Raw genomic sequence first — 20,695 nt, 5'->3', positions numbered from 1 at the left:
AGGAGCACAGGGACCTACTGACACATTGGAAGCCTCATGCTCACCCTGAGTACTTCTGCTATTTTGTTGAGTAAGATGCGCCATTCATCCTTTTACAGATGAGCGGTATGGTAGTCCTAAATTGTTTACCTCTACGAGATTGATTCCTGTGGGGGAAAAAAAAAACAACCATAGGTGTGGAATGGCAACAGGACATTGGACTAGGAATGCTGCTTTTTTAAGACATGAGGTGAATTCCTGAGCCCTTCTTGACTTTACTTTCTTCGCCTGTGGAAGGAGTACATTGAACTAGAGGAGATCCGCAGGCCCTTTCGGCTCCAGGGCAGTATGAGTCCAGTAGCGTTTCCTGAGGAAGAAAACGTGGCAGCCATTTGCACTGAGCCTCCAGTCTTGCCGTGTGAGATGAGGCAGGCCAGGCAGGGTGGATCCCAACGCTGTTTGAAAGGGACCCATGCTGTCTATCATGTGTTTCTTTTTCATTTTGATAAAAACTTTGAGTTTTCACTGATTTATATTGGCTCTTAGTCATTATGCTGGTCCTTGTTTAAAGACTAGTTTGTAAATAGGAAGAAAGTTGGATGAAGTAGCTTATCAAAAATAGCTTAGAAATATAGAGCAGGCAGAAAGATACTTTTTCAGTTTTAGGAAGGAAGATGATGACAGAGAGAAAAACATTAATTATGACTGAATCATGACTCATGTAAGTTCTAGCTTGTACTTTGGGCAGTTCTGTGGCTAATTTATGGTAAGTTGGTAAAACACTGATGCGTGAAAATGAACAATATAATTTATATAGCTCATCCTCAAATTCATGAGTTTTCTGAGGTCTCATTTGGTTTTCTTTGACCCCTTAACTTAAAAACAACTTACAGCACACAGATTGTGCATTTACTGGATTCTTGTAAGTATCAATCAGTTTTCTTATTGAATAGTGCTAAATGGAAAGCAAATTCAGATAATTCTCTTGCGTATTAAACTAGATCAGATTGTCCTGCAAAATTATCTGTCAGCATGTAGATCTCTGGATGGCCATAAATTAAGAACGTTCACTTTCAAGTTGTGTATCACACTGCTAAAGAGTAGTAAAGAGAAGCTGTCTGCGTGTGGGAAGCTTGGGAGGAAGAGGAGGAGGAGCTATTCTTTTTGTTCCTTAACAGAGCCATGAAAAGAAGTATTCTCACCTGGAGGTGTCACACAGAGTTAAAATAATGGTACCTGTTTCTGTTCCCCATAGAGTCCTGTGCTGTCCTTTGACTTTTCCTGCTAAGATCATACAGAAGGGAGGATCTGTTCATCCTTCTTTCCTGATGTCCCAGAGCAGTGCAGTGACTGAAATGATATAGAACGTGCCCCTCCCCTCCCTGCTCTGGTTTCCTGTATCCTGAGCATTTTCTCCTTTCTCATTTTACCTCATTTCTTCTTCCTGATATTAAAGCACAGCCCCGATCCTGTTCTGTGAGCTAGGAAAATCTCAAACACTGGGAGAGTTATCCTAAGGATATACCTAGGAGTTAACAAAACAAAATCGAAACGGAGGAAACTCTCTTCATACACCTAGGACCCAGGAAGCCAGCAGAAGTTGAACAATTAAAGCTTTAGGAGGGAGAGAGAGAGACTTGCAAGTTAAAGGCTTCTGGGGCCCCAAGCCTGGGAGGTTTCTGGACTTCACATCTGCCCCAGAACCTGGGCAGCTGGAGTTGGTCTTTACTCATTCTACAGTGATAGAGACCAGTTGCCCTTCATGTATCTTTTCTTCCTCGTGGCATATGGCTGATGCTCTTTCTGTGTCCAAGTTCTCAAAGAAGGAATCCCATTGAAAGCCAAAATCTACTATTCCTGTTTAGACTGAGCATTTTCTACCAGCCACTCATAAGCTGTTGGCCAGTCCATGGATTATATGTCCTTAGGTCAGGTGTGTCTATCTGTGGGCCAGTCAAGTGTGGCTTGGGAAGGGGAGATGGTCAGATGACTAGACTGCCTCAGTAATTCCTCATGCCTCCCAGGGTAGGACAGCTTCTCATAGAAGGAGCTGTGGGTAAGGTTGATGCCATGATTCATGTGTGGTTATATATCCTCTTTACTTTGCTTGATAATCTTTCCTCAGCAATACTGACCTGGTGCCAAATGATGTCTTATAATGTAGGGCAGTGGTTCTCTCTTGGGGGAGGGGGCGAAGAATGGGGAACAGACCCTATTGGAATCCCTGGTGAGGTGGACCAAGGGGATGTATAAGTCTGCTAGGGCTGCCATAACAAAATACCATAGAGTGGGTGGTTTAAACAACACATTTATTTTCTCACAGTTCTGGAGGCTGGAAGTCCATGATCAAGGTACCAGCGGAGGGCTCTCTTGCCGGCTTGCAGACAGATGCCTTCTTGCTGTGTCCTCACATGACCTTTCCTCTGTGTTTGCATGGAGATAGAGAAATCTCTGGGGTCTCTTCTTCTTCTTATAAGAACACCAGTTCTATTGGATTAGGGCCCCACCCTTTTGACCTCATGTAACCTGTATTAACTTATTATAGTCCCTATCCTCAAATATAGTCATGATGGGGTTGGCCATATTGGGTTTTGGGAGGGCACATTCAGTCCATAACAGGGAGACATGGGTACTTGGAGAACAAATCACAGCACTGTTTGTGATTTGAAAGTTCAACAAAAATTAGAGAATGGAAGTGTGATTTTTAAGTTTCTCAAAGCGAAACATAATTGAAGAAAATTAAACTTTTTTCATGTCAAGGACAACTACTGCCATTAAGAACGTCACAGACATGTAATCTTCTTAAGAACAGCTGTCCCTCAGCCTGGCTGGGTCAGTGCCTGGCTTGAAGTCAGTGCTGAATCAATAAGTCCTACTTATGAAATCTCTAATGAAGTTTGGGGGAGGGTACAGAATTTCAGGATTTTTTTTTTTTAATACACAAGTGAGAAAGCTGTGGTTTTATAACTGGAAATGCCATGGCAGAAGGCTTCCATGTTAGAAAAGGATGTGAAAGGGACACAGAAAAATTATCATCAGAGAATTACAGTGAGACCTGGAATGGGGTAACTGAGGGGAGTCTGGGAGAGAAACAGTATCTTGGCCTTGATCTACAGGGTGTCACAAAGACATCGTGACACCTTTGGGATGGCCATGGAAGGTTCAGGAGATGAAGAGAACGATACAACGTTGCTATCATTGTAGTCAAGTGGACACCCTGGAGAGGAGGATGTCACCAAGGTCACTAGAGGCGACGTGGTAGTTACACTGATTTTCCTCCGTCTGTGGTAGGACATCACAAATCAGTCACCATACTTGCTCCCACTGAGGCTGGATGTATAACCTTAGAACACTTCTCAGCACAGTAAGCCACATGTCAGTCATGTCAATCCGACATAAGAGTTTAAACCGTTTCGCCACCCCAGGCCTAAAACTGTGCTACCTTAATTTCTGTCCCCTGCCTCTCCTAAGTTTCTCCTAATGACTGACCCCAGAACTCTAAGACTGAGGACTACACACACGTTGCCAGAGATTCACATTAGAAATGTGTTCGCTCTGGATATAACTAGGCATTTTAGTGCTACGTCAAAGCCTGCAGGCCAAACCTCCCTCTTCTCAACTCTGATTTCTAGAACAAGAGTATGTCTTGCTCTTGTTTCTACCCGAGTCCATGATGGAAGGGTTTCTGTGGTGATAGTTCTTAGGGCCTCCTCTGGCAGGGGCATGCCACCCCCAGTGCCTGCCTATCCCCTCAATTTACCTGCCTTTGTCACTTTTCTCAAGTTAGGCCTGGTGTCCAGCCTAGTTATGTTGGCTACTCCAAATGTGGTAACCAGTTACTATAGGCAGAAAATAGAAGGATGGTGGGTGACATATCTAATTTCGAGGTGACACAGTAAAAATAGTGATCTTTAATATATTCTATAGAGATGATTTTTTCCCCAAACTTTTGCCATGTGTTTTCTAGACAACTGGGACTGGACCTGGTGCCTAGGAAAGAGTATGCAATGGTAGATCCAGAGGACATCAGCATTACGGAGCTCTACCGACTGGTAGGTACAAGAAATCTTGGTTCACAGCCTCACTGCTAATTTTGTGGTTTCTATGGTGCTCTTCATACTTGATTGATTTTGTAAGAACAGGATGTTCCAAGTTTAATTTGGAGCAAGTAAAGAGAATTGAGAGCTGAGGTGACCATGCCCCAAGTAAAAAACTGAGGTACTTTACCTGTTCCAGAATCATATGATGTGCTCTACTGTGCTCTCAAGTCTTAGATACTAGGAAGTAAATCCAAAGAAGTTTTAAGTTCTTTTGCACATCTTTGCACATTTTGTTAGTTTAGTGAAATGCCTACAAATCATACATATTTATCTGTTGTGTTCCAGGACAGTGTTGGAGCTAATGATATCCAGTTATTCTTCCCCAACATGTTTTACCCCCATTCCCTGCCCCCATTACCACTATCCACAGAATCCATTGAAAGTATCTCCTCCACTGTCTCCAACTGCTGATCTTACCCCACCCCTTCTAGACCCTAATCCATCCTCAGTGCTGAAGTCTGTTAATAATTCTAAGATATTTGATCGTATTGCCCATCACCTACAACTTGAGTTTTTTCCGAGTTACGTGGTAAGTTAAATCTGGTCCAATCTGCCTTGTATTTAGCCTTGTATTCTTTTTTTTTTTTTTAAGATTTTATTTATTTATTTGACAGAGAGAGAGCACAAGTAAGCAGAGCGGCAGGCAGAGGGAGAGGGAGAGGGAGAGGGAGAAGCAGACTCCCCGCTGAGCAGGGAGCCCAACATGGGGCTGGATCCCAGGACCCTGGGATTATGACTTGAGCCAAAGGCAGATGCTTAACTGACTGAGCCACCCAGGCGCCCCTAGCCTTATATCTTAATACTTGTATAAAAATTACCTAATTTCTTGATATTAACTAAGCTCTTTTAAAGCCCCAAATCAAAGAAGACTGTGGCCGGGAAGGGCTTTCAAAGGCCATTACGCCAGTGTAATTTTACTTTGGTATGGTTTCCCATGTGTCTTACTATAATGTTCAAAGGAACAGCTCCTATGGTAAAGAGAAGACTCCTTTTTGGAAGATGCTGCCTCTTTTGGATAGCTTCCCAAGTGTACAATAGTCTTCATAGAATAGTGGGAAATTCTTGACCTGAAATGATCTGGATCTGAGAAATGTGGGGAAAAAAAATCATCACTAGGCCCATCAGAGCTTATGTCTGATTTTTAGAAAGCAGTTCTACCACTTTTGGTTTTTTTCCTTAGTCGCTGATCTGTTCAGATTATCTCTCTACACCTTATTATGTCAGTTGGAATTAATTCTGCTTTTTGTAGAGAATTTCCTTCACATTGAGCTTCTTGAGAGTGATGTTTCATGTGGCACACCTTTGTGGCATCATTGCTAAGTAGATATTTGGCACATAGCAAAACCACAGTTAAATGTCAGTTGGAGGGAGGCAGAGAAGGAGGAAGGAAACAAGAGTATTTCAAGTTCAAGTTATCCCTAATTCTTCGCTTGCATAACAAGTAAAATCTGTTTAACTTACTTGCGAGTCACATCCTCTAGTGGAGCATCTTCATGGCAGTTACTTTATTTAACTCATTGAGCATCATATGTGTCTCTCACTTCTTTAATCTCACTTGGTTGGAAGTTTCTTCAGGGTAGGCACTGTCTTACGCTTCCTCTATCATGCCCAAGGTAATCTTGTACAGTGCTTTATACTTAATAAGCAATCACTCAGTGTTTTTGAGGTCATCATGTTATTATGGAAAGACCATGGTTATAGATCCAAAAAACTAGATTTGAATTCCCTTTTCTCAGGTCTGTAGTCTTGAGCTTATCACTTAGTCTTTCAGAGCTTTCCGTTCTTCCTCTGTTAAGTAAGGAAATAATTCTTACCATGTTTGTTAGGAAGATTAAATAAGAAATGCATGTAAATGACCTTTCCTTGGCAGTTAATGTTTGCAGAGCACCTAAGCATTCAGTTGATTTTCATTCCTTGCTCACCTTTGCTTCATCTTTATTAGAGAGGCAAGCGGCAAGAGTGATTGATACCTTATATGCTCAATCTTAAGATTAGATCTGGCTGTGTTCAATGAAATAAATAGTAGAAGCTTAGACATGATAGAAAGTTATTTCTTTCTCACAATATGCAAGCCAGGAGGCAGGAAGTTCTGGGCTTGTGTGTGGTTTCATGGTGTCGAAAGTGATAAGGCTCTTATTTTTCTGCCCAATGGTACATGGTTTCCATCATCGAGGATACTTCCAAGTTTGATACAGCTGCAAGGGCTCTAGCCATTACATCTGCTCTCCAGCAGTAGGAAGAAGAAAGGTTCTTAGTTCAAAGACTTTAAAGAGCTTTGCTAGAAATTCCACACAACATTCGCAGTTATATTTCATTGGCCAGAACATAGTCACATCCCTGTATTTAGCTAGGGATGGCATACACTTGATAAGCAACTAACAGTGTCTGACACAAATATATTTTAGTTTTTCTAGTTTGATTTTGTCTGTGTGCGATTTTATCTTTGTTCTTTTCACCTAATGTCCTATATGGGATGCCAAATTGATTTCATCTTTTTCAACATTCTGATTTGTTTGTGATGGCTGCCTGGAGCGCCATGTTGATACAATTCTGGGGTCTCATCTGGGCTATGATTGATGAGCAATGGCTGTCACTGGTGCAGGGGACTACCACTGATGAGTAGTGACTGCCAGGCCAGGGTGTTTTCCATTTTTATAGCTCAAATCCTAGCCCAGAGTCTTCATTTCTGATTTTCCATGAAAATTTAATTTCTCCCTGTAGTGGTTGTATTTTACTGTTTGTAAAGCAAAGACAGTAGCCCAAGGAAAACCCAAATTATGATAAGGTTCAAAAGGACCTGCTCTCTTCAAGGCAGGTTTCTGTTTATACCCTGGCCTAGCAATAATCAGATTGTCCATTGCTCTGGTCCTTTTCTCTGGGCAACCTAAAAGTGACTGACTATATTGACTTCACCAGGGAGAGTGTGCAGGCACCACCTTCAATCCCTTGCTGTCGTCGTCATTGTTGTTGTTTTGGTGATTATCATCACTTACGGATCAAGGGCCATGGCATGCATGCCCCAGTAGAGGATGTTTGATTGATTGTTACCACTTGTTTGTTTGTTTGTTTTTATTGTGTCTTCTCCATGGCCTGTTTGAAACAGATGTTTGTACATTGCTAAATCCATACTGCATCATTAGAAGAAGAAAAAAGTCTTGCTTTAGATTTTGGATAACCCTGTTAGCAGATCTTTCTCACCTAATTATGTTCATCTAAGCAGTAAAACGTGCTAAACCTCGCAGTGTTAACATATGTCCACTTGGAACGTTTGGTTTTCTGCCAAAGGCCAGATCCCAATCCTCTTATAAATAAAGAGAGCCTTAGCTAGATTCTCTGGTTATCTGTGCATACAGAATATCTTTTTATAAACCTTTCTTGGTTTTATAAGATCATGTTAACTTCTTGCTTTGTGATCCTCAGTGGGTGGACCAGGGGTTCTCAAACAGAGAGCAGGGGACATTTGGCAATGTCTGGAGACATTTTTGGTTGTCACAATTGGGGGTGGGGTGGTTGGGGGTGGAGAGAGGTGCTACTGGGTCTGGTGTATAGAAGCCAGAGAAAGCTGCTAAACATCCTACAAAACCCAGGAAAGCCCCCACAACAAAGAAATATCCAGCCCAAATGATCAGTAGTGCTGAAGTGGAAAAGCTGTGGTATAGGCAATCCACACAGTAATTTATACATTATATGAGGGTTAAAAATTTGCATCCCTTCAATAAATCTTTAGAATGAATCTGTTTCTTTTCCTAATCAAAGGTCTAGTTAAATTATAAGCGCATTTAGAGTGGCTGGTAGGTGCCTTTGTAACCATAATTTATTTCACAGATGGATTTTTGTCTGTTTATTATAACTACCAAATTATAGCCCTTGAAGTGTGAACATGCCTTTTTAATTTTGTTTTTGTAATAATATTTTCACAGAGATATTTTTAGCAGTTCCCCATTGTAGTGAGTTAACAAGAGATAAACAAGTCATCATAACCTACTTACGTCCACATCTTTTCCAGACCTGGAAGAATGGTGGGTGAGGGAAGGGGAGATTTTGGTGCCATTTGTGATGACTCATGTCACATGTGCATAATCAGGGTAGAAGCAGACAGGCTTAGGACAGGCATGCATGCAAAGATTCAAGGTTCCAAGGCAGTAATTGTACAGAATATGCAACAGTGAATTTTTCAGTTGGCTTTGATTTGCATGTCTCTGCATAGGATCTCAATCAATAGTTCTCAACCCTCATTGCACATTAGAATCACCTGGGGAGCTTTTAAAACTATCACTCCCTGGACCCCCAGCCCCTAGAAATTCTAATTTAATTGTTCTGGGATAGGTCCTGGGCATAAGTATTTTTTAAAAGCTCTCCTGGTGATTCTAAAGTGCAGTCAAGGTTGAGAACCACTGATCTAGATATATTGAATTCCTTGCATGAGTAAAGGAGCTATTTTTTTTTTTTTTTGCTCCATTTTTAGTAAATGTCATGACTGATACTAGGAACTTTGCACTGTTTGAAATAAAGACCAGATGCCTCTTTGAGGTCCTTTATTTAAATAAGATTTTTATACCTGTTTTTCCCACTCTAGTCCTTAGTAGTCATTCATTTCTTCATAGTACTTTATGCTGTGTTACCCTAAACTTTTAAGTATATCTGTAAATAAGTTAGCATTTTCAGAAAATAAAAAGCTTCTTTGTGAGTTAAAGAGATGTAGTTTTATGAACGTATGCTGCTTCTTTTGCTTTGGTAAAAAAGAAATTTTAAAAGCACAAAATAGAGCGACCTTCTCAGAAAACAAGGCAGAATTACACTTTTTTTTTTGCCCCCTATAGTTAGAATATTTCTCTGCAGGAAGCTTTTTCTAGCAATTATCACTAACACATAACACAATGCTGAGGTGCACTTTACAAGAAAGCGTCCTCTTCACTTTCGGAGAGAGATGTCCATTGTACCTGTTGAGTATGCAGTGATTACAGATGCATTTGCTTAATTGCATTTTTAACTGTTTACCTTTGAGTAGTTTAAATTAAAAGATAAAAGCATGAAAAGTTCTGGTAATCTCATCCTGCTGCATTTACAACCATAAATTTCGATGGTGTTTTTTTCCTTTCAAATCTTGGTCAGTCAGGAATTGTTGAACTAAGAAACATAAAAAAGATGGTTAATGTAGAAACAGGGTTACGTGCCTTACCCCTAAGCCAAGGATGTGACCCCATTACTGTGGGATTAATTCCTGAGCTATTTTTTTTTTATTGTCTAGTGAGCCAAAAGAGGTGGCCATTAGTAATCTGTATTAGGAAAGCAAAAATACTCCTCATTCTTAGCACCTGTTCTGTGAATACACAGTCCTTGTGTATGTTTTCCCTGTGCTCTTACCCTGAATCACTTCTTGAAGGTGGTCCAAGAACTAGCTGGACCGAGCACTGTTTGTAACTGGTCCAAGTACAAAAGTGGTGAGTGAAGGTTTAGAAACCTTCATAACATTCTAACATTACCATGACATTTTTATTGTCTGTTATGGAAATATCTGCCTATAGTAGATTAGGGGGAAGAACAACTTGGTTTTTTCCTGCACCTAGTTGGAGAAGCACTGTCCTAGATGGTTCATTGGTCCTGCTCCCTCTTTGGCTCTTGGCCAAAGTGTCCCTTTCTCAGGACACCTGCTCTGACTGTCCAGACACAAGTCAGGTCACATCCTTCCAGATCCTCGTGATAATCTGGTTCTTCCCCTCCATTTGTCACAGTTGCAGTTTCCCGTCTGTATGTGGGATGATTTTGTTGATGTCTGCTCCCCCTGGTAGATAAGATCCATGAAGGTAGGGGCTATTTCTGTTTTTGCTCATCAGTGCATTCCCACTGCTTGGCACATAAGAGACACTTAACAAGTGTGTGTTGCCTGACTGATCACCCCCATGTTCTCTTAACCCTGGAACTATCGGTGGTTCCTTTCCTCCTTCAGCTTGTGTTAGTGCTCACTTCTGATCCTGCCTCCCAAGTGTAGCCTATGCTAGGCAGAAGTAAGATGGACATGGATGCCGTTCCTCAGCTTAGCCATCTCACTGGCTTCCCCAGTCTGCCGCCCTGTAGCCCCACGGCAAGTTAGAAACATTTTATTGCTCTCATGATGAATATCACTTGCCATAGCGTGTCTCAGAAAACTACCACAGTTTTGCAATTTAATATACTTTAACAGGATGTTTAATTATGAAAAATGTGAAATCATCGCTGCATTGTTCAGCTACCATCAGTGAAATGACCAGATACAATTTAGTCGGGTTTTTTAAAGATAACTAATAATTTATTCTCACCCTGGAAGTTGATAAGGGAACAGTAGAATCTTTTGAACATCATGCTGCCTGAATCTACTCAGCAAGTTGGTATCATTTTAACATTAATGATTTAAAACCAAAATCTTGGGGCGCCTGGGTGGCTCAGTCAGTTAAGCATCTGACTCTTGATTTCAGCTCAGGTCATGATCTCAGGGTTGTGAGATGGAGCCCCACATTGGGCTCCATGCTGGACGTGGAGCCTGCTTAAGATTCTCTCTCTCTCCCCCTCCCCCACCACTCCCCCAATAAATAGATTAGATAGATAGATAGATAGATAGATGACAGATAGACAGATAGATAGATAAAACAAACCAAATTCTTAAAGCAAGATCCCTTGATAGTCTGCAAACTTCATGGTTTCTTATTTTAGAAGTTGGAAGAAAATTTGGAATGTAACATCCAACCAGATGCCAAATCCACAGGAAAAAAAAAAGAAGATACCACAGGACATCATAATCATACCATAGCTAACTAGTTTGTTGGATCCCATTGTTTTCTTCAGTCCATGCTGATCATGTTTTTGTTGGGGGGTGTTATTCAGATGGAGCACCGACATCGGAAGAAAGATACCCCAGTGCAGGCCAGCAATCACCACCTCTTTGTGCAGATGAAGAGCCTCATGTGTTCCAACCTGGGGGAGGAGCTTGAGGTCATCTTCTCACTCTTTGACAGTAAAGAGAATCGACCAATCAGGTAACTGCATATGGAAACATGACTGGAATTTCTTAATGTTGGAATGGTGAGCATTTGTAATTGACAAGCTTTAGGATATATGACCTTGTATACTTTTCCTTTATGAGCTCATTTGTAGAACTATGTGAATTTCTAAACTGCCTACCCTCTGGAGGTTCCCATGAAAGTTAAATGGGGTGATGCATACAGAAGTTCTTTGAAAAACTCAAAAGGGGTGTAGAACCATGATAATGATTACTAAATGAAAGTATGGCATTGATATCAGGTCTGTTATTTGAGTTACTTTGTATTGATAATGCAAGGAAGACAATATTTCTAAAGCCCCAAGTTGGTTTGCTTATCAAGGTCAACATGTTGTATTTTTCACATTTGTGGTAAACAATTGCATTATTTTTGTCCTCTGTGCATCAGATAATATCAAGAGAGGGGTAAGTACTTGGAAACCTTCCCATTAGAGTTTCAGAGCTGTGAAATGGTAAAAATGGTATATTTTTTTCTTTCTCAGTTCTGAGTCTTCTCTTAGGGCAGGTTTTTAATATTTAGGAAAAACCTGTAGTGAATGTTTTGGTTGTTATTCAAAAGCCTCCACTCTTTATGTTTCAAACTTCTTTTTGTATTTGTTTTAAGGTTGAACACAATGCATACCACCTTTTACATTAAAAGATTTAAATTTAGTTTTAAAATTGTATCACACAACTCTCACATGACCCAACTTCACCGTGTTTTACAAAATGATGCTTATTAAAATGCCGACAATTTTAAGCAACTCTGAGCCACATATATTGTTTCATAAACACAAAAAATTCTGGCTGGGTGATGGACATTGGGGAGGGTATGTGCTATGGTGAGCGCTGTGAATTGTGTAAGACTGATGAATCACAGACCTGTACCCCTGAAACAAATAATACATTATTATGTTAATTTAAAAAAATTGAAAAAAATAAACACAAAATAATTCTGGAGTATTTCTCTCCTGGTTAAAAAAAAAATACTTGTTTTCTCTAAGAAATATGTGTGAAGTTTATTTTTAAAGCATTTATAGCCATAAAATCTTCGGTGAATTAATTTATGTGTTAATCATAACCTACTAGTAAGGGTACCTTCTATTCTTGACAAGTGGACTGAATCCATAGAATTTAAAGATAGTATTTTTGGATAGCAAGGACAGAATTTATAAGATGTGTAAATAACAATGATAATAGTTTCAAAATCTGCTTTATACACTTTTAAAGGAAATGAATCAGTAAGTTAGAAACACAAACCAGCAGTGCTAAAAAGGGAAGAAAATAAAGGCTTGAAAAATAGATCCAAATTGCAGCTTAGCACTTGCTTTAGAAATGTGAAAGATTATTTAGAGATAATACTTGCTAACATATTGAAATGTGTCTTAGAGAGCTTGGTTTCCAGGTAGTTTAACAAAAATTCCTCATACCATTGTCTATATAATATGTTGTCTCTAAAATATTTAACAAACTATAGGAAAAGTAAAAGGGAGAAATGAGGTCACTCTTCTACTCATTCCTGTTAAGCTAAGGTTTTGAAGACTATATAAATTCCCCTTTGCCACTAATGTTCACATTGTATCACCTCAGGAGTGTGTTAATTTAGGATTAAAAAGGTCCGGGAGCTGGACCTTTTTCCTGCTCTGTGACGTGGTTGGGCTCCTATAGGTTCCTGCCTCTCTCTTCTCCCTCTCTTCTCCCTCCCCCTTTTCTTTGTCTTCCCCTCCCGCTTGCCTCTGTCACACACACTCCTCTGATAATCCACCTGATAAGTAGTGACCCTAGAAGAAATCAAGCCTAAATCCCTCTTCACTACTTCTGCACCCGTAATCACTGTAAAGATGATCAGCAAAAGAATAACTAAGAATGAATATATATGCTTACGAGGTGATGGAACCGTGTCAGATTTATTTTCTTGATTTTCTGAGACCTTGGGCAACACAGTGATGATTCTTTTAGAGAGTGTTCAAAACCTTGCTGTGAGTAGCTTTGGTTCCATTGAGGGCAGCGGGCAATGTCACCATTACCTTTTAAAGAGGCCTTAGGATGTGCAGATCTGGAGACCGGACTTGATTCTGGTCTTTGCAGTTGACCTTTGCCGCCCCTGACCCCTTCACTTGCCTCTGTCTTTTCATTCATCCTGAAACTGGTGACAAATCTAGCTTCCCTCATTGCTCCCAGCCTACCTCATGAGTGTAAAGTATTTGCATCTTTTCAGAAAAAGGTATTATAAAGGTAAAATATGATTTTGAGAAATTGTGTTTCTTCTTAGGCCCAACAGTGTGGGATATATGGGTATTTTAAAATCAACTTGCATTTCTCTTTTAAACTTTTTTTTTTTTTTTTTTAGAAAATTTCAGATGTGTGAAAAGGTAGAACAGTATCATAAAGCTCACTGTACCAGCCTCCAGCTTCAACAGTGATCGGCTCAGACCTGGTCTTGTTTTAACCGTACCCCTTTCCGGTCCTCCTCCTTGCCCCCAAATTATTTGGAGGCAAATACCAGACATCCTATTTTCAAATGTAAATATTTTGGGGTATATCCCTAAAAAGGGGAACTCCAAAGAAATTACTGCCTAAGAAATTAATATTCCCTTATGATCAAATATCCATCTCCTGCCAGTCTTCAGTTTTCCCATCTCCTGCCAGTCTTCAGTTTTCCCATATAACTTTACAAATTCCTTATCTGGAATCCTTATCTGGAATTAGCACTTATCTGGAACCCTTATGTGGAATCCCAAATTCCTTATTTGCAATCCTTACAAATTCCTTATCTGGAGTCCCAGATAAGGAATTTGTGAATTATAAGATGTATTACAGCTGGTTGATAAGTTTCGCAAGTCACTTTTCAGCTACAGTTTCCCTCCCTCTCTCCCTCTTAATTTTTCTCGTAATTACTTTGTTGAGGAATCTGATCATTTGATTTTTTTTTTCCTGAGTTCCAAGTGCAGTCCAAACAATGTAAATCTGTAGACAAAAGATGGTATATTTAAGTGAATGCTTTTGTTGTTAAAGATCATGAGTGCTGTAATATACGAAAAATAAAGCACATTCTAAGTATAATATTTATAGCATTGATCCTGACCATTAATCACAGGAAGTTACCTTGTCCGGGTATAGGTAGAAGGGCCAACATGTGCACAGCGGATGGAGGTACGATGAGGAGAGGTAGATGTTTGTTCCTCCCACAAGGCAGACAACTGGTTGGGACTTTTTTTTTTTTTTTAACTTTCCTCTTCTAAGAAGCAAACAGCCAATATTTTTTTTTTTTAAGATTTTATTTATTTATTTGACAGAGAGAGACACAGTGAGAGAGGGAACACAAGCAGGGAGAGTGGGAGAGGGAGAAGCAGGCCCCCTGTGGAGCAGGGAGCCCGATGCGGGGCTTGATTCCAGGACCCTGGGATCATGACCTGAGCTGAAGGCAGACGCTTAACGACTGAGCCACCCAGGTGCCCCCAAATAGCCAATATTTACTGAGCACTAACCATTTTCCAGACTTCATTCTAAGTGCTTTAAAAATATCATCAGCACTAATATTATAGGTGAGAAAACCAAGGCACAGAAAGTTTGCATAGTCAAGCAGGATTTTACTGGCCAGAGTTAGACCTTCAGAGACTGGTAGTCTTAATAATAAGCTGTTATAAATTATTGGTAATGATAATACTAAACCTAACACAGGGCCACAGAAGTACTCTGTGCTACAGAAATTGGTTTTCTGAATTGAGTCCTTCTCAAGTACTTTAAGGAAACCAAAGTATCATTGACTCTTACTTTGCGCCAGTGATAAGTAGCTTAGCAGTACTTGGAGATAGCAAATGCAAAAGGAGATAACATATGAAAATTGTCACCTCCTGGTTCACTCAATGGAACCATGACCCGCATGTGTCTCCTCAATACCAGGAAGGGTACGTTTTCCAACAACAAACTTAAATTGTCACTGAAGCTGGGCCATACTTAGAAAGCCCATTAATTTTATCTCAAAACAATTTCTATCCGAAGGTGCCCCTGAATGTTAGGCCTCTGATGCAAGACAACTCTTGCTGTAAGTAATTGCAAAGACTTAGTCAACCTCTGACGCCATCTTGCTCACATACACCTACCCTGTCCTTTTCCAGCTTACCTTCCTCAGTTGTTTGTGTAACAGCACCAGCCCAGAGCCCCCTGCAGATAAAGCTACATTGGACTCAACTGTCAGGAAATATAACATACTTTAATTTATTTGAGTTTTGTACGGTCTTGACATTTACATAATCGGTAGAAAAATGAGTTTGATAAATTAAGTTTTATATGAGTAAAGTGGTTTTCGAGAACATCTGTCTGGTTGAAAGTTTGTAATTGCCTCAGTCTACAAGGGTATAGCTGGAAAAGTCAGGCAGTCATTTCCCTAGATACCATCCGTAATTTTATTTTGTTTTATTTTCTTCTTTTCTATTCTATTTATTTAACAAAGCACTTATATAATGCATATGATGTGCCAGGCACTGTCTAAGCTCTTTTAAAAATATTTACTTATTTATCCCTTGTAACAACCCTATGAGGTAGGTACTATTACTCTCCCCACTTTTTATGGATGGGGAAACTGAGGCACAGAGTGATTTTTTTTTAATAGGTGACACAGCTGGTATGTCATGTGGCTGGTATTTTAACTTGCAGCCTCATCAGGTGTCAGTACTCTGAATCACTTTTCTACACCCATTCTCTTCATCTTTCGTACTTATCATATCCTGTTTTCTTTCTCAACCAAATTTTATTCACCAGTGTGTGGTAAGGGGTTTGTTGAGGATTTGTTTTTTTAAGAAACCGGAGTGGGAGAGAAAATGAGCTTGTTGACAGGAAGGATCTAGTAACAAAGGAGAGGCTGCACTCAGAGGACAGGGGAAGTCTTTGGTGGATCAGTGTCCCTTCGGAGGCATGAGGAAATGGGCTTGAGACTGCAGGCGGGGAGATGAGCCAGGGGCCAGAGAAAGGGACAGGGTTGCGGAAGGATGTGGATGTGCATAAACTGAGCTATAGGATTGGGAATATCAGGAGGGTCTTTTTTTAATATATATATATACTCATATATATTTAATATATGCATATATTTATATATATGTCTATATATATAAAGAAATCAAACTAGTTAACATTATATGCTACAATGTCTCCTTTGGCTTGCATTTAAAATTGGTTGTTGAACAGTTTGGTGACAGGAGTGCCCCCGGTGTTTCCGTTCTCCACAGGCCGTACCCCTCTGCGTGTGGGTACTCAGTCATGTCTTCCCTGTGTGGATATGTGTCAATTAATCTACAACAGACTATAAATTATATGGGCCAGTGAAAATGACATCGTTCACTGGCTGACTACTTCCCTTATAACTTTCATTACTTTGTTTACTGATGTATCCTAAGGCTTCATTAATTAAAGCTGTAAATTTGTTTCACGACTAATCTATTACTGTATTTCATTCTCATCAGAGAATTTATTTAATAGGACCTAAGTGCCACAAATGGGTACTTAGCTTAGTACAGGGCTGCTCATGCATGCATGCTGCTGGCTTGGCTTTTTTTTGAGAAAATAGCAGCAGGGTAGTACTCCTGGAAAGTCTTATTCTGGTGATTCAATTCCAAAAGTCTTTTCATAGTAGTTAAATTCAGATAAAATTTATTTTCTGTCGGTACCTTATTCGCATTCTTTCCTGAAGTTATGTATTTTTCCTACCATCATACGTGGTAGGAAATACATACAAAGTCTTCATTTTCTTTGAAATGCCTCATTTCCATGTAAATTTTATGTTGCCCACAATCACCTTCTTTTTTAGTATATCATCGTAATTCTGTCATTTATGAAAAAGATAAGTAGTGAATATTATTGGTGGGGCACAGGTTTTTTTAAATGTGAATTTATACAGAACTATGAAGTGTGTCTGAATGTATCTCCGTCCTCAAGACACGTATCTTCCTATATCTGGTCGAGGCACCACTGTATGGTTTATAAATGGCCCAGCTCGGTGTCAGAGAGCCTGGGGTTTTTTTGTTTTTTGTTTTTTTTTTTTAATTCAGGAGCTGAATCAGTCTGGGTGAGTTAATTCATTTTTCTTATGGCTGTTAATTATCTGCTAAATGAAGATGATAATAGCACTTTCCTCTCAGGATTATTTAAGGATTAAATGGGAGAACAGATACACTTCATAGTGTAATGCTTGACACCTGGTAATTGGTCAGTAAATGGTAGCTCTAAAGATTACGATTTTCAAAAACCCAAATAGGAAATATACTTTAACATAACCAGAAATGATAAATAGTATTTGGTCTTGAATTCTTATATTTTATAAGGAATTATTGTTGATTTTTTTAGGTACAAGTTATTATAGTTTAGGTAAGATTCAGAGAGACTTACTAGTAAACAGAATGGCATCAGGGTTATGATTTGTTTTAAAATACTTCAGCAACAAGAAGAAGAAGAAAAAAAAAACGAGAAACAAAGTCAGAATAAAAGGATAGGTGGAGCCATATAGTGGAGCTAATTTAATGATTATGGGTTCCCTGTGGTAGGTATATGGGTTCTTGGTTTAACTTTTATCAATATAGTGTGTATGGTTAATGAGTTACCTGCTTGAAATGTTTTCTGCACGTAGGCAAACAAGCAATGAAGAAGAAGACTGGTTTATTAATCTGGGGTCTAGTCACTAGTTGCATGGATGGTCTTGGTTCCATTCTGCCTACAGTAATATTCCTGGGTTTATATAAACTGACAATAATATCCCTGATAATGAATTTGGCACAACTTGAGAGGAATGTTTTCCCAAGGTCTAGGACATTCAGTATTTTATAATATGTGCGTTATAACACTACCTTTAAAGCATAAGCTTTGACTTATATATAAAGCAAAGGAGCATCTTTTAGCAGATGAATAAAGATTCTGTGAGAGGAAATACCTTACATGCTCAAGCAAAATCCTGGGTCTTCATTAGCACCAGCTTCCCAGAAACTCTGAATTGGTACAGGTGTGTCCTCTCAAAAGTGAAGAATTGCAACAGTTCTGTGAATGACAGATTACCTCTACCCATTCAGTTGTTCATTCATTCCCTCATGACACAAGCTACATGGGAGCATCTGTTGTGTGCTAGCAGAATGAGACCTTACTGGAGATTCAAAGGCGAATCCTGGAGCAAATGGCAGAAGGGATCCAGGATGCAGGGGAAGGAATCTACTTTGAGAGGAAGGGCGCCGCTTCTAACATGGGAGGAAGGGAGGTGAGGGCAGTGAAATGTACAGAAAATGTTGAGATGGAGAGACTGGCTTTGTGACCTTGATCTTGTATAGGTAAGGCTGGGAAGCAAGATCTGCTGTCACTGGAGAGCGAAAGAGAGAGTGAAGTGGGGGCTGAAAGTGATTTACAGGAACATGGTGAGCGGACGCTGAGCAGAAGTGTGGTAGGAAGTGAGTTAGTGAGGAGTAATAGAGTTGCTGTGTGTGGTGAGGCCCCTCGGAAGAGAGACGTCTGAAAGGGGTAGTGAATCCTGGCTCCCAAGTTACACAGCTAATTCCAGGGGTGCTCAGGAAGTCGGGGTCCGAAGCAGGTGCTGGCGAGATGGAGATTGAAGCATCAGAGTTGGAAAAGAACAAGAAGATTGGGAATCTAGCATCATGATGAGGAGAAGCAAAGAAATGACAGCCGTAGCTTCTGATAGGTCTCTTCCGAGGCAGATGTGATCTAATAATAGTCTTTTCATTTTTTAAAGGAAATTAAAGAAGTGGCATTTTGTTTTGTTTTTGCAGGTACTGGGAACATTTTTCAAGAGCTTATAGAAGGCAGCTGTCAGAGAGAATGGTTACTCAGCCCAGCCTAGGAAAAATGTGTGTCTGTGTTGTATGCATGGTAGTACATTGTACGTATTGTACATAACACAGTTAAGAGAGCGGATCAGAAATTTTAATTCTCTGAGCGCTGTGCTAGAATTTCTCATTTCATACATCATTTGCAACTGATTAGAGTGTGATCACATGAGTTCAGCATTGATATTTTTATCATAAATGAAGAGCATTTACGGTTTGTGAATGCTGAAAGGTAGCTGGCAGAACTCTTCTTAGAGTTTTGGGTTACGAAGCTAACTCAAAATTGTAACCTCTCCAAAGCACGGCAACAATGTAGCGACAAAGTCTGGCCATACATGCAGGGAGCACAACTCTGCTTGAGAACAAAAATAGATGAAGAAGGCGTTCAGAACTCCTCCTTGGATTGTGGCAACATGGGCTATGCTGTACGGCCTGGAGCGTTTCCTGCTGTGTCTAGACGTGCTGGCGCACATCTTACTGTGGGCGTCTGTCCACCAGTGACCCACAGTGACCTTCCCCTGGGGCCTCCTGTTTAAAGGTGCTACCGCTTCCTACTCTCTCTCTTCTTTTCCATCACTTAATTCTTCCAGCAGGTGCGTGAAGATTGTGACCGTCATCACTTTGGAGTTAATCGGATTTTGTGGTTTGCTTCCCCTTTGGTCACACTTCTGTGTCACGTATTAAAAAAAATAACAACAACAAATAATCGCTTTGGAGATGTGGTGATGTCTTTCATTGGGGACATTTTAAGAAACGGACCAGGAGGCAGATCTAAATTAAAACAAAAGAAGCAGAGAAATAACTTCATCCGTGCTGAGAACACACAGGGCAGAAGCCATCCACTCTTTTTATCCGTAGCATTTTAAGAGCCTTACAATTCCATTTATTTTTCAAATTGCAAATTAATACGTGATTGTAATGATAAGTGGCTGGAAATTCAAGGTGGCAGAAAACTGAAAACTCAGAGTCCGTGGATTCAGAACTGGCTTTCTCATTCTTAGCTCTCCCCACTCATTCTGGCTCCTTGCCTCCTCTTACTTAGACGGTGTAGTCTTGGAGAATGTGACCAGAAGGTCCTTTTACCCCTCTTCCTGTGTTTTGAAAGACGACTGGGTTGGTATTCTTTTTACCAAGAAGCTGGTCATCTCTTTCTTGCTCTGTGCTGTGTTTGCTGCTTGTAGGGAGTTCAGATTTCATTTTCCTAAGTTCCCCACTGAAGAAGTTACAGTCACACTGAGCAACCCATCTCCCAAGGACTTCTTTGGCATTCGGTGCCATTTCTGTTGTAAGACGGTTGAGCACTGACAGAGGAATAATGAATGATAGGGCCCTCGTTGGCTCCTATTCTGAAGATAAGACTCTATCCCCTCATCATCTTTTTGTGTCCACTGGGTGGGCATTGATGCGGTTAAAGGAAGCTTATAAGTCTTTTGTTGTTGTTGAGGCAACACATTGTAAGATCATGCCATTATTGTCTTCATTTTTGTTGTCATCCTTCTACTCTGGTGGGGATGTGCTTACCAGTGAGAGGGAGAACTCGAGGTGTTGAGGGCTTCCGGAGTGTTGATGGAGTTATTTCGTGGTACTCTGTGTGCATCAGAAGCACACTGTCGGACCTGTCCCTATGGGAGCATCATTTGCAAAATCTGTCATGCTAAAAAACGTGAATAAAAATTGGCAGACACATATACAGTGCCTTTTCCTCAGTATTTCTATTTAGAGATTTTTGACTGCAAGTTAAACAGAGACTAGGTCTTCTTTTTATTTCCATTGAGCATGATTTC

The 20,695-nt window shown here is 40.1% G+C and overlaps 1 protein-coding gene across 7 annotated transcripts in view; it reads left to right on the top strand.

The window, feature by feature from the left end:
• DOCK4 (dedicator of cytokinesis 4) overlaps nucleotides 1-20,695 on the top strand; it is a 424,485-nt gene that overhangs the window by 197,031 nt on the left and 206,759 nt on the right. For all 7 annotated transcript variants that reach the window (XM_036066399.2, XM_036066398.2, XM_036066397.2 and 4 more), the window contains exons 7-8: nucleotides 3,947-4,031; nucleotides 10,938-11,089. In XM_036066399.2, the coding sequence (XP_035922292.2) occupies nucleotides 3,947-4,031; nucleotides 10,938-11,089 (237 nt within the window). The remainder of the gene's footprint in view (nucleotides 1-3,946; nucleotides 4,032-10,937; nucleotides 11,090-20,695) is intronic.

The sequence above is a fragment of the Halichoerus grypus genome, chromosome 12 (genome assembly GCF_964656455.1).
Source record: "Halichoerus grypus chromosome 12, mHalGry1.hap1.1, whole genome shotgun sequence".
Taxonomy (NCBI): domain Eukaryota; kingdom Metazoa; phylum Chordata; class Mammalia; order Carnivora; family Phocidae; genus Halichoerus; species Halichoerus grypus.
This window is presented reverse-complemented; position numbering and strand designations above follow the sequence as displayed.